The sequence below is a fragment of the Gymnoscopelus braueri genome, assembly GCF_963280865.1.
Source record: "Gymnoscopelus braueri genome assembly, chromosome: 17".
Lineage (NCBI taxonomy): Eukaryota > Metazoa > Chordata > Actinopteri > Myctophiformes > Myctophidae > Gymnoscopelus > Gymnoscopelus braueri.
In genome coordinates this window covers 6,227,940-6,242,981 of record NC_137617.1, presented here as the reverse complement: position 1 = coordinate 6,242,981, position 15,042 = coordinate 6,227,940, and the positions used below count along the sequence as shown (strand labels likewise).

The 15,042-nt window shown below is 41.6% G+C and overlaps 2 protein-coding genes across 2 annotated transcripts in view; both read left to right on the top strand.

Annotated features, from left to right (window-relative positions):
• The window catches only part of LOC308104422 (myosin heavy chain, fast skeletal muscle-like), a gene marked incomplete at its 3' end in the record, with an annotated part of 87,207 nt that overhangs the window by 17,779 nt on the left and 54,386 nt on the right, over window positions 1–15,042 (top strand). The gene's annotated exons all lie outside the window — the stretch shown is intronic.
• LOC308104423 (myosin heavy chain, fast skeletal muscle-like) overlaps window positions 1–15,042 on the top strand; it is a gene marked incomplete at its 3' end in the record, with an annotated part of 46,446 nt that overhangs the window by 17,779 nt on the left and 13,625 nt on the right. The window contains exons 34-40 of the mRNA XM_080454830.1: window positions 741–944; window positions 1,043–1,168; window positions 1,271–1,441; window positions 1,531–1,635; window positions 1,740–1,835; window positions 2,982–3,110; window positions 5,309–5,400. Of these exons, the coding sequence (XP_080310956.1) occupies window positions 741–944; window positions 1,043–1,168; window positions 1,271–1,441; window positions 1,531–1,635; window positions 1,740–1,835; window positions 2,982–3,110; window positions 5,309–5,400 (923 nt within the window). The remainder of the gene's footprint in view (window positions 1–740; window positions 945–1,042; window positions 1,169–1,270; window positions 1,442–1,530; window positions 1,636–1,739; window positions 1,836–2,981; window positions 3,111–5,308; window positions 5,401–15,042) is intronic.

Below are 15,042 nucleotides of genomic sequence, written 5' to 3'. Positions count from 1 at the left end.
CTTCCAAAAGTTGGCCTCCTGTTGGCGCTCTGAAAGGCAGATTTGAAAAATGCAGGGCAAAGGTTGTTCCTTGGCCTCTAGGGAGTGTGCATGCAAAGTTTCACGCAGATCGGTGCAGTTATAGGTAAAAACGTGAATCGGCCTGTTATAGCGCCACCATGAAGCTGATTTGAAAGTTTTTAAGTGGCATTTCTTCCTTGGCCTAGTGGGGATGTGCGTGGCTAATTTCACGGAAATGTTATGCTGCGTTCATGATTTGAGGCATTTTGTTCAAAACGAACCAATCCTGCAAACTTTGGAAGCCAATCTTAGCCAATCAGGATGGAATATGGAAAATCGGACAGATCCGTGTTGATCACATGACTATAGAGATACTGTGTACCGATTTGTGTGATGTTTGGATAAAATCTGTAGGAGTAATATAAACATTTTTTTTTGCACAAATCGGCCTCCTGGTGGCACTATAACAGGCCCATGTGAAAAATTTGGGGCAGAGGTTCTGAATTGGCATCCAGGGAGTGTGTGTGCACAGTTTCGCAGCGACCGGGCCAACGGTAACGGAGATTAGCTGGTCACAGACACACGGACGGACGGACGGACGGACGGACGGACAGACAGGGGGTAAAACATACTCTCTCGCCATGCCTTCGGCCTGGCGGAGACAACAACGGAACTGCACTGAACAAGTCACATTCTGATGTTTCTCTTAACGTGACCACCTCAAATGTGATTTATTTTAGGATGCCCAACTGCACCTTGACGATGCTGTCAGAGGTGCAGAAGATGTGAAGGAGCAAGGTGCCATGGTGGACCGTAGGAATGGCCTCATGGTTGCTGAGATCGAGGAGTTGAGAGTGGCTCTGGAACAGACAGAGAGAGGCCGCAAAGTGGCTGAGCAAGAACTAGTAGATGCTAGTGAGCGCGCTGGACTGTTGCACTCTCAGGTACAAAAAAATAATAAAATACTTTCAATATTCAGACCGTTTTTTTTTTTTTTTTACATCATGCTTACTTACATTGTTCAACTGAATCTTTATTTTAGAACACAAGCCTTTTGAACACCAAGAAGAAGCTTGAGACTGACCTGATCCAGGTCCAAGGTGAAGTGGACGACAGTGTTCAAGAAGCAAGGAATGCTGAGGAGAAGGCCAAGAAAGCCATCACTGATGTAAGTTAGGATGCCTATTGCCCTACCCTTATCTACAGTATTAGAAATCCTCATGTCATGCTTCATATTAACATACAATACAATGCAAACATGACTTTCCAGGCTGCCATGATGGCCGAGGAGCTGAAGAAGGAGCAGGACACTAGTTCTCACCTGGAGAGGATGAAGAAGAACCTGGAGGTCACAGTCAAGGACCTGCAGCACCGTCTAGATGAGGCTGAGAACCTGGCTATGAAGGGAGGCAAGAAGCAGCTCCAGAAACTGGAGGGCAGGGTAAGATGTAGTTTACTTCAACACAGCTTATAGTCATAGATGATGACATAAGAAGACATAACCTCATAATATACAATTCAATTGTGAAGGTGCGTGAACTGGAGGGAGAGGTTGAAGGTGCACAGAGAGGCGGAGCAGATGCTGTTAAAGGTGTCCGCAAGTACGAGAGGAGAGTGAAGGAGCTAACATACCAGGTACTGTATACCATGTTCACTTTAATGACCATCATGCCTCTGATTAAATGAATAGATTGCATTAGCATACAACTATGAATGTTATGAATTCACTCTAACTTTAGACTGAAGAGGACAAGAAGAATCTTGGCAGGCTTCAGGATCTGGTAGACAAGCTGCAGATGAAGGTGAAGGGCTACAAGAGACAAGCTGAGGAAGCGGTAAGACAAACATACATGGTGATGAATTTTCACTTGTGGCTGCCATGGGCATAGTACGGTTGGCATAGTGTAACTAAGACATAATGGGAATCAGTTATGTAAAAAATTATGCTGGTATTATGTGAAGATGACCAACAGCAGAGCATGTTTCAGTGTCCATCTTGCTGCTTTCCACGAGCAGCACATGAAATGTCTAGATTGCTGCAATCTGGGAACCCATCGCCAAATGAAAAGGAAAAACAGCGCCCTCTGCTGTTTTTTACTATCTCACTTGGCTCTGGGAGGAAGTCGACGTAGCACACGTACGCAAGGAAACCGGGGTTTTGGTCTGCCTTCAGCGCATCACTTCCGGTGGTGCGACTATGTTTTCATTCCCACTAACAATATTTCTACACGGAAAACTTAACACCACTTCTCCCAGAGAACATGGATCGTTTTGTTTATAAGGCCACTTGTTTCTATGATGAAAGAGCAAGTTAAAATGTGAATATCTTTCCGTGGTTTTGTCTGCTCCGAGGACGCTATTGTTAAATGAATTTCGGTTTGTTTCTAGTGGGGAAGGATCGGCAGACACGTAAATCCCGCCCACTACATTTGATTGGGTAATGCGCGGCCTGCTTCCTGATCTGAAGGCACGCCCACTTGTAGGCCAGTGCGTACGCGATATGACAAACCCCCCCGACAGATTCAAACACAGAGTAGAATCTGTTCTTGAGAGATTAAGATTGCTGTGCTTCTGCGGTATGGTATGGCATCCGCACCGCGGGGAAGCTGTTACTGTAACACGGGTGCTGTAAAGAAAGTCAAGCTGTTCCACAACAATGCACACGCTGCAGACGCAGGCTATGTTTCAGGAAAATGGTAAAATGTCCAAAGTGGACTACAGAAAGCAATAGATTTTGTTTCTTCCAAGCTGCGATAACCCTAACCCTAACCCTAACCCTAGTACCAAACAAGAACAAGAACACAGCCATGATCGCGCCGTTCCAATAAGAACCTGGCACTCCACTCATGAACATGCTGCATGGGCCATTGTATTAGCCACAACCACACTTTACAATTTCCTGAAATTGTCTTGTTTGGACTATAAGTGCAAGATGCTCGTTTCAAATATTGAGGCTTTGAACCATCTCTATCATATTGTAGGAGGAAGCAGCCAACACTCACCTGTCCAAGTGTAGAAAGGTTCAGAATGAGCTGGAGGAGGCTGAAGAGCGTGCTGACATTGCTGAATCCCAGGTTAACAAGATGAGAGCTAAAGGTCGTGACGCCAAGGTAAATACATGTACAATATGAAGGTTTATTAAGATGATTATCTTTAACTAAGATTTAACTAAAGATTAGTGTTGAATATATAATAGTATATTTCTATGTTTACAGGGAAAAGATGCTGCTGAATAAGTTCTCCAATTCAAGTCACAATGAAAAGTCATAAAATATGACCCATTGTATTCACGCTAGATGGGAGATCTGCACCATGAAAAGTCATAAAATATGACCCATTGTATTCAATAAAGGTGGCAACAAAATGATTTTGTTTCATTGTCTTGTCAATCACTTTTTATTATCAGGTGTGTCAGATTATTCTGGTTCCAACTCACGGGTCCGCTATATACTATTTTGTAAACCCATTGCAAAGATAAATAAATGTGTATTCATTTTAGATGTTTTCAATGCAAATCACTGGATGGTTTTCAAGTGCCAAGACCTTGTCAGCAGGCTCATAAAATGCTTCTCAGGATGGATCCTGTTGAGAACTGAACATTCCAAATGTAATTTCACAATGGCTACTACTGCTACTGAAAGTTTTGGAAATGCACAATGAAAGGGTTATGTAGAGTTTACAAGAGATCTGTATGGTGGGAAAAAGCATACAAAACTAGCAAAGCCTTTGTCAACAAAGACCAAACTGACCGATTAATTGATTTGACTATGAGGGGGCCAGCCCTAGAACATGTTTGCAGTACACACACACACAATGTGTAATCCATTTGAAGTTTTGAACAAAGATGTCACACATCACACATATTTAACCAATACAAGCATTTAAACACACAACCAGACACTCACTGACAAACACTGACAATTCAGGCCTTCCAAAACTGTTACAGCAGGTAACTCCATATTGGCGTCAGAAAGTTCCTCTGACCACAGTGTCAAAAATGGAATAAATGAATTTGTGTTCACATTGTGTCAATAAAACATCAATTTACAGAGACAATGTTTCATTTCTCATTGATACAGATTTTCAGCTACAGTATTTTTGTGAGTTGGACAGTTGTGTCAAGGATACAGTTATACTTACTATAGCAGTGGTTCTAGACCTGTGGGCTGGAGCCTACTGGTGGGCCGTGAGGATACTGCAAGTGGGCCCCCAAATCATTGGCAAAACTATGATAATAATGATTAAAAATCATAAAAGAAAATAAAAAACAATAATGTAGATTTTGTGGTGTAATACACCACGAAATTATTTCAACAAAGAGAATATTAAAATAGTATTTAAAACCTTTCATAATGATGCTGATGTCTGAGGTGGGCGGGTCCTTGGGTACCTTCAGGATGCTCACTGACGTCATAGAAGGTAGGTTTGTTTCCCTGCCCCATCCCTGTTTTTTTCTACAGGCAGGTCTTTGGGTGAATTTCACCCAAAGTTAGTGATAGAGCAGGGTAGAAACAAATCCCATACTCTCACAATGGTCAGCTGATGCAATTAGACTGTGCCTTCACTGGACAAGGCTCACATGTCCCAGGAATGGGTGGACCAAAGGAAAAGTTCCCAGCTCCATGGAGTTAGTTCCATGGATCCAAGCCGGAACACATTTGATTGATTGATCATTACAATAAACATGCTCTGAAAATGCTTTCAAGCTTTTCAAGTGGGCCCTATCGGTATGGAATAAAGCTTTTACAGCAACATGTAATGCCAAGAGCCAAGGTTATTATCACAGTCATCGGTATGGAATAAAGCTTTTACAGCAACATGTAGTGCCAAGAGCCAAGGTTATTATCACAGTCATATATTTGCCATGTAGAATATAACTGCTGTTATACAAGCTGAACGTGTGAAGCTTGTTGCAGGCTGGTGATTAGTAATAATTAATAGATACAATGCTTAGTAATGCAATTCCTGTAGGAATATGCAAAGTCTTTAACTCAATGCAATTCAAAAGTTTCAGACAATTTACTAGACTTTATTTAAGCAGATATAGTAGCAGCATTAGTAGTAGTAATATAGACAAACAATGACATAATAATGTACAATATCTGCATTATTTCAAGTGGCACACTCATTACCGACCAGCAGGTGATAGCAAACTGTTTTAACAGCTTTTTTACCACCGTTGCTGTTACGTCTCGCTCCCCCTCGCCTCCACATCCTGGTGCTGTGGTCTCTCAGTACCCGGCAGCACCACCTGAGGGCTCCATAGCACACCACAGCACACCTCAGCACACCTGTGTCCCGTTCCCAGTCTCCTCACCTGGTCGTCATCTGCAATCACCTCCAGAGGCTACAAAAGCCTGGCTTGCATGCAGCTCGGAGCCAGATCTTCACCAGTCTATGGTTGGTAAAGTATAGCCAGCTAGACTTAGATTCCAGTGTTGTAGAGCTATAGCCAGTTTAACTTTACGCAGTTACTGTGCACTTTCCCTCCTTGTGAATCTATTACTGACCCTGCTTCTCCTCTCTTCTCCAGTGTCCGGGATTCCTAGCTGAGCCGTGCCAACCTACGGAGCCCACACCCCTCTTCCCCCCACCTTGTTCTTTAACCTCCTGTTAATAAACTCGCCCGGGTGGGCTTTAACCCTTTATTGCCTCCTCCTTGCTGTGCGTTTGGGTCACACACACACGGGTCATAACAGTTGCGACCCAATTGGTAAGCAAACTTCCTCAGGTCTGTACGGCTCTGACCACATCCAAGCTCACTATGACAATCTAGGGGCAAAGAAAGACTCCTTCTCATTCAAACCGGTAAATGTTGAAGAGGTGCAAAAAAAGCTCTTCGCCCTCCAGCCAAACAAGGCCACAGGCCTTGACAATATCCCCACCAGATTCCTCAGAGACGCAGCTGTCTCTATTGCCCCCATAGTAGCTCACCAGTGTCACGTCCCTCAAGAATTCAAATTGGCTAGTAATCCCTCTGCATAAAAAAGGAAGCAAACTAGAACCTGGAAACTACAGGCCTGTTTCCATCTCAAAGGTTGTAGAGCGATTAATTGAAGAACAAATCAACAATTACCTTAGCGAGCGTAAATTGTTGTTCGAATTCCAATCGGGCTTCAGAACCTCCTACTCCACTGACACATGCCTACTGTATCTGACCGACTACATCAAACGTGAGGTAGATTCGGGCAAGTACTGAGGCATGGTCATGCTGGACCTCCAAAAGGCGTTCGACACTGTAAAACATTCAATTATACTTGACAAGCTGAGGGCGATTGGCTTTGATAGCACATCTCTAAACTGGATGAGATCTTACTTGGAGGGGAGAGAACAAGTGGTTGACATCAACGGAACCATGTCCTCATCCCTCCCGGTGAGCTGCGGGGTTCCTCAGGGCAGCATTCTAGGGACGTTACTGTTTCTTCTATACATTAACGACATGAATGCTGCCTGTAACTGCAAATTGTTCCTTTTTGCTGATGACTCAGCACTCCTGATCTCGGGAGAGGACAAGTTGCAAGTTGAGGAGGCTCTCAGCTCCGAACTCTCCAAAATCCGTACTTGGCTTACCGATAACAAACTGTTACTACACCTTGGGAAAACTGAATCCATTCTCTTTGGGACCAAACATTCCCTCAGACAGATGAATGTAAATGATTTCAAAGTCGATGACACAGTTATCTCTAGCAAAGAAGAGATTACCTATTTGGGTTGTATTCTTGACAAATACCTGACAGGTGAAAGCATGGCCACAAAGGTGGTCAAAAGAGTAAACCAGAGAACCAGATTTATTGGCAGAGTTTCCTCTTTTGTCAACCCTCAGGCCCTCAGAACCCTCTCAGGGGCCCTGATTCAGACCTTTTTTTACTATGCTTGCACCTCTTGGTACTCCTCCAGTGTCACTGAAGACTAAGCTTCAAACCTCCCAAAACAAACTGATTCGGCTACTCCTCCGTCTGGGGCCCATGACCCACCTTTCACCCACCCATTTTCTCAGAGTAGAAGACCGGGTTAAACAACGAAAAATGGTATTGGTCTTCAAAATTTTAAATGCTAATTTGCCCGATATGCCCCCTATTCCCGCATATCTGAGTAAATACCTCCAAAAAGTTAGCGACACCCACAGTCACAACACTAGAGGGAGCGTTAACAACGATCTGGTACCACCCACCCACAAAACAAACATGGGCAAATTCTCCTTCTACAGCACTGCCACCCAGGTTTGGAATAGTCTAACCCCATCCCTCAAAAAGTGCAGTTCGCTGGGCTCTTTTAAAACTTCACCTTTCAGGAGGCAAAGAAAAGAGGTAGTACTATTTTCCCGTTAGACAGACGACCCCCCCCCCCCCCTGTTCTTGTACATAGTCTTTTATTTTATTTTTCCCCCTTTTTAATCTTTTACCATTTTTTTTGTAATGATATTTGAACTGCCTCTGCCTTCTCTCCCTCTCTCTCTCTTCTTTCCCCCCGACACGGTCGAGGCAGAAGGCCGCCCACCCTAGAGCCTAGGGTCTGCCTGATGTTTCTTCCAGTTAAGGGGGAGTTTTTATTTGCCACTGTCGCAAAATTGCTTGCTTAGGGTGGGACTGTCGGGTCTCTGCTCTACATGTAAAGTGTCTTGAGACAACTTGTTGTGATTTGACACTTTAATAAAATTGAATTGAATTGAATTGAACTGTGGTGCCACTATATATGTCTATGAATTGAATATCAAGGACCTCATTGGAAACAAGACCAAAAGGACTTTTATGAACGGACAATAAAATAATCAACTACAGTAGCAGCAGTACACCAATCTTGCCAGTACAGGGCAGTGTGATTCCACGCATAGCTGTTAGCTCACTCTCTACACAAAGTGAGCAATGTGACTCTAAAACCAATTGTTGTCCCTTGTCTCCGCCAGGCCGAAAGGCATGGCGAGAGAGTATGTTTTACCCCCTGTCCGTCCGTCCGTCCGTCCGTGTGTCCGTCCGTCCGTCCGTCCGTCCGTCCATCTGTCTGCGAGCGGCTAATCTCCGGCACCGTTGGCCCGGCCGCTGCGAAACTGTGCACACATACTCCCTGGATTTTTCAGATTGGCCTGTTATAGCGCCACCAGGAGGTCAATTTGTGCAAAATTCATTTTTTGATATTACTCCTACATATTGTATCCAAACATCACGCAAATCATTACACAGTATCTCTATAGTCATGTGATCAACACGGATCTGTCTGATTTTCCATATTCCATCCTGATTGGCTAAGGTTGGCTTCCAAAGTTTGCAGGATTGGTACATTTTGAATTAAATGCCTCAAATCATGAACGCAGCTTGCGATTTCCGTGAAATTTCACACGCACATTCCCACTAGGCCGAGGAAGAAATGCCACTTGAATATTTTTAAATCAGCCTCATGGTGGCGCTATAAAAGGCCAAATTGCGTTTTTAACTGTAACTGCACCGATCTGCGTGAAACTTTGCACGCATACTCCCTAGAGGCCAAGGAAAAACATCTGTCCTGCATTTTTCACATTAGCCTTTCATAGCGCCACCAGGAGGCCGACTTATGTAAAATACATATTTTGAGATTAAGCCTTCAGATTTTATCCAAATGTCACGCAAATCGGTACACATGATCTCTATAGTCATGTGATCAAGATGGATCTGTTTGATTTTTCATATTTCATCCTGATTGGCTAACATTGACATCTAAAGTTTGCAGGAGTGGCCCGTTTTGAACAAAATGCCGCAAATCATGAACGCAGCGTCCGATTGCGGTGGAACTTTGCACGTATATTCGCACTACGTTGAAGAACAAACGCCATCCTTTAAACATTGCCCTATTATAGCGCCACCAGGAGGCCGATTTAAATTTTTTTTATTACTCCTACAAATTTTGTCCAAACATCATGCAAATCAGTACACATTATCTCTATAGTCAAGTGATCAAGACGGTTCCGTACGATTTTTTATATTCCATCCTGACTGGCAAATTCTGAACATTGCTGGCCCACAATTACCTACCTGACCTGGCGGAGACCTGTGCTTCGAGGAGCACTTTTTCTAGTTTACTTTCAACACACTTCTTTTCTCCTATTTAGTGCTGATACCAGTATCAAAAAAGCTGCTAATGCTGCCTAAAATGCTGGTATTGCTATCGGCAAGTATGCCAGTTTATGCCAATCCGATACCATGGCATTTATCACATCACATGATATTTCATTTACAGTAAACAATTATTTGTATTCTAATTTCAATGTTCCAGTTGATGTTGCACTCACTGTAATGACCTTTTGTACTGTTTTAGGGAACTGCACCAAATGAATGCCCTACCTTGACTACTAGCTCTGGTCCATAGCGTTACTTTTCAGCCGTTGCCCGGCATGCCCGCACACCCCCGGTAGCGCAGCCTCTCATCTCCAGTGAACATAAAAAATACATTTTCGCTACTTACCAAAACAAAGATGGTTTTAACAGAGCCGTCTGGGAGAAATGCGAGGCCCTCGCCCCCCTTTTCGTTTTTTTGTTACTTTATTTCGGTTTTAGGGTTAGGGTTAGGATTAGGGTTATGTTATTTAATTCTTATTTTTGGCTGATTTTACCAATTTATTTGTATTATTAAAATATATTAAAATATTTGTAGGCTATTTCTTTTTTCAAAATCGATTGGGGTTGGGACACATGAGGAAAACAGAGCTATATTGTCCAACTTGACCATACTGTACAATACCAAATACTCTAAAACCAGTTCACCCGTGATGCAAGCTTGTACATCTGCTATTTTTGTGCAGTATTTGAACTTTTTTTTTATACTTTTGAATTTTTAAGACAAATGTTCTCTTCTGGGGTTCCCTGGCACAAAACATTTTCAGATGGGGGTCCATGGCTAAAATCAAATGTATTCAAATATTTTGAAAATAGCAGATCTACAAGCTCACAACGCGTCGCATCGCTTGTGAGCTTGTAGATCGGCTATTTTCAAATAGCCTCTGAGATGTATTGGAATAGAAGTAAAAGTATTGCAAATTGGAAATACTCCAGTCAAGTAAAAATACCTTAAAATTATACTCAAGTTCAGTACTTGAGTACATGTACTTAGTTACTGTCCACCACTGTCAGCATTAGATGAATTACTTACTCACCTTCTGCAAAGACGACGAAGGAGAACACACTTTTGTTCCATAGGCCCACATTGTCTTGGTTTCAGAGAGCATGGTGGTAAATATGAACTTTTAGTTTTGCCCCAAAGTCTTTATATTCCATAATGTCCCACGTCTGTGTTGTTTTCTTTTTACTCATGCATGGAGAACGCACATAGTCAAGGGGTCCCCAGAAATCTGTTTCCATTCAAAACAATGCACATTTCAAAATAAGATTTTTTTTTTAAATCTATAGGCTACTAGTAATGTTATAATTCAACACACGTTTTATTTTTAAATCATACTACTGGAAATAGAAGTAGCCAGGTAGCCTAGTTGAAACTACTTCACGCTATTGGGATGAAATCAGCTGCTGCTTTATGTTATGGAAAGGGGGAAAAAAAGAAAACAATCAGACAAAAAGTGGGGGGTATGAAATCACAGATCTGTGAGAGTGAGGGTGTCGCGTCGTACGCACAATGAATGACCGTGACGCCCTAACCCCATATTAAATTCTGCTGGTTTAGCGCTTCTTAACAAAACAAAAATACAACTCCCAATGAATGAAATTTTAAGCTACCATGAATTTCACATTGTATTTTTAAACAAAATATAACACAACATACTTTTTAAATGTTAATCTTAATAAACGTGATTCTGTTCACTTTTATATATTTATTAAAATATTATTTAAAACATAATAATAATAATAATAATAATAATAATAATGATATGCCTGGCGCGAGGCCCCCCAAGTGGGACCGCACCCTAGCGGCGGCTCTGGGTTTTAACCCTCGTAGGGTCTTCGTGTTTTAGTCACACTAATTTTCATTTTCATATCACATGTTTAGTACAGTAAATAAGGCAAATAGAAGAAGTTTCATAGAGAACAAAAAATGTTTACATACTTTTAATTCATGTTGAAAATGTTAAACCGGGTCAAAAGGACCCGAGGACCCTACGAGGGTTAAGATGTTGAAAGCCTACTCTCCTTTGTGGGAACCCTCGGAGCTGCTCACCTCACGTCTAAAATACACTTTCTGTCCAGAAAAGAAAATATTCCACCGGATGGAAAAATGTTGACAGATGTTGTCAATAAAAAAATTGCAATGACCAAATCTGTAGGGAGTGCAGTGGAGTAACTAAAACATTTTTCCATCCAGTGGAATATTTTCTTTTCTGGACAAATAGTGTATTTTAGACGTGAGGTGGGGGGCTCAGAGTGTTCCCACTCTTTGTTTTGGTGAGTAGCGAAAGTGTATATTATATTTTTACCAGAGACGTGCTACCGGGGGTGTGCGGAGAACAGCTGAAAGGTAACACAGCATTAAGGAGAACTCCTTCCAACGCTATGGACCATAGCTACTTGTCTACTAGCGCTTTTGACGAAATAGTAACTACATTGAACCCATTTCCATTCTCCATTTCCTGAAAAGTAATGGTTTTGGACATACAAAGTTTCCATCCGACAGTGACGATATGCTACTTATATTTGTTGCTGTCCGGCAGAAACAAGCTACTGTAACTCAATTTTTCCGCTTTTGCATTTTATTTCCATAAATCTGTCACGGTCTGGCTCTCTACCTGTCTATTTCTCTCTTTCTGTTCTGTCTCTTTGCCCTGGTCACGCCCACATTCTATTACGCCACACTTCAGTCCCATTTACACACCTGTCTCCAACTGCCTCATCAGCCCAACAGTTCCCTTCTCATTACTCACATGTGGCAACTTCCCCAATCAAGCCACTGCCTATAAGACTGACTCTTTCTACTCATTCATTGTCAGATGTGTATTTTCCAGATCGCCCTTGGTTATTGCTCAGTGCTTATGCCTAGTGTTCCTTGGCTTTAATGCATAGATTGGATTTGGACCTTCTGCCAGTTGTTGGACTTTGTTTATTCTACCTGCCTTTTTGGTTGGGTTTGTCTTATTTGGACTACTTGTATGCTTTTGACCTCTGCCTGCCTCATGTCAATGTAAGCCTCATCCCTTTGTTTGGTTGCTATTAAATACTTGGAACTTACCCTACCTGTGTTGCATGCATTTGGGTTCACCTGTACTTTAACACACACGTGACAAAATCAGTGTCATTGAACACCCTTTACTGAAAAATATTGAACCAATGAAAAGTATTAAAAAGCGCTTCTGACAAAACCAGCGAACTCCGTTGGGGACTCAAACATTCTGCTAAACCAGCTAACTCCACCGAAGGGGTTTTGCTGACTCCAGGCTCCACCCCCTTTTGACCTCCAACCTCATTGTGAGCTTGGAGGTCCATTCAGCTGTTCTTATCAATGATGAACAAAACCTCCTAACTCCCCTTTTTGTTTCGTTATTGTCATTTCCTGAAAAATGAAAATTTTGGAGTTAGCTGTTTCTGCTGGACAGCAGAGATATCATTCTTCTGCCTACGTAAACGGCATGTCCTAGTATGAGCGAATAGGGGAAGGGGATCAACTTCACGTGATTCCCTTGTTAGACCCGCCAAAAACTCGGATGTGTGTCTCAAAGAATATGATTATTGGCAGAAAGTTTAGAATATTTGGAATTTAGAATATATTTTTCACAAGATCGGTGGTTGTTGCAATTACCTGCACTACAATACTTCACCGTTGCGCTATGATGAAATAAACCCATAAAATGTAACTGTGTACGTTCCATAATGCAATTCCAATGGTGAAAGCTGTGTGTTTCCCCCGGTGAAGGAATGACGGATTTGGCCACGTCCCGAAATACCCATGTGTCTCAAAGAATACAGTATACTGTATCGTTTTGATTATGTGAACTGTTCTATCCTGTGTTTTTCTCCTTGCTCTTCCTCTATTTCTATCCTCACTCCTTAAAACTACAAAATGATGGAGCGTAAACGAAAAATAAATGAATATATATATTGGTCAGAATTTATTGAGAGGATAGCCCCTTGAGATGCAGCATCTCATTTTAGAGGGGGTGCTATTCACATACGTACAACATTACATACAGTACAAGTACACAATACACAATACACACATGTACAGATACAGTTAGCTTGCTCACCCTCTACCACCCACGCAACCCATTCACCAACTCACTTTAAACAAAGAAGTCGAGAATACAGTACTATGACCTATATCAAAGTCAGAAATAAACGTATGTACAAGCAGTGTTAGAAGCATGAACAGGTAGTTTGGAGATGTGAATACAAGGAAGTCCTGAAGCGGCCAAGAGAGGTAACTGATCTGAGAGAAAGAGGAAGGTTGTTCCAGTCAGATGGGGCTTTGCAATGGAATGACCTGCGTCCAGTTACAGAAAATATTCTTTTGGGAACAGTAAAATAGGGATGTTGTGAATGTCTAAGCGGGTATGGTGATGTATATGGTTCCAGAGACTGTTTCAAGTAAGAAGGACAGTTAAAGTGAATACATTTAAAAAGGAATAGGTACCAGTGAAGTTGCCTTCTTGCCTTAGGCTGTAGCCAATCAAGCGAACTATACAGAGAACAGTGGTGTGTTCTGTATGGACACCTCAACACAAATCTACATAGGGAGTTGTATAATATATTGAGAGGCTTGAGATTAGTATCTGTGGTGTTCTGATATACAATATCAGCATAATCTACAATGGGAAGTAGTACTTGGGAGATTATTCTTTTCCTCACTTCAAATGAGAAACAGTTGATAGAGGGATAAAGTGAGCACAAGCTGCCATATGTTTTTTTAATAGTAAGTTCAATGTGAAGTTTAAAGGAGAGTTCAGGATCGATCGTGATACCGAGATATTTAAAAGAATCCACTTTTTCCAGGTAGGAACCGTCTTCAAAATTAATCAGTAGGTCAGAAGAACTTGCACCACTACGTGAGTGGCCAAGCAGCATGCTACAGGACTTCCTCTTATTCAATAAGAGTTTGTTATTTTTAAGCCATTTTTGGACCAGATTGAAGTCAGACTGTAGAAAATGTTGAATTTGGTTAGTGTGTTTATCAGAAACATAAATAACGGTATCATCAGCATAGAGCTGGACTTGGCAGTGAGAACAAATATCTGGTAAATCGTTAATAAATATAGAAAAAATAAGTTGCCCCAATATGGAACCCTGAGGAACACCTTTCTCAATAGTTAAAAACTCTGACTGAGAGCCTTGTAGCACAACACACTGACGCCTGTTGTGAAGATAAGCATTGAACCATAGGAGAGCATTTCTATGTAAACCAATAGAGTAGAGTTTGTCAAGGAGGAGGTAGTGATCAACCATGTCGAACGCTTTGGAAAGATCAATAAATATTGCACCAGTAAGATGGCCTTTGTCAAAAGACACAAGCACATCACTGGTGAATTTTAAAGTAGCTGTGGTTGTAGAGTAGTGTGGTCTGAATCCTGATTGGAAGGGGGATAGAATGTTGCCAAGATTAATGTAATTTGATAACTGTTTGAAAATAAGTTTTTCAAAAAATTTCGCAATAGTGCATATAATGGAAATAGGTTGATAATTATTTATATCAGTTGGATCTCCAGCTTTAAAAATGGGGGTAACTCTTGCACTTTTCCATATCGATGGAAATGAGGAGGTAGACAAAGACAGGTTGAACAAGTCTGTGAGGGGATACATTAGTATGTGAGCAGCAAGTTTGATAAATTTGGCTTCAAGACCATCAGGACCAGCACCACAGCTTTCTTTTAGTTCACATATTGCATAGTAGACATCAGTAGGCAGAATTTTCTTGAAGGAAAAAGAACCATTATGAGCACTTAAGTTAGGGGAACCAGATGTAACATAAGAGTCTGTGCATTGGGAACTACAGATAGAGGAGAAATTATTATTGAATGCTTGGGAAATGAGTAGAGGATCAGAAATGGTGTCATTATTGATTTGTATCTGATTTATAGTTTTTGTGTCCGTTTTATTAAGAAAAGTGTTCAGTTTGTTCCAAAACTGTTTGGGATTATGA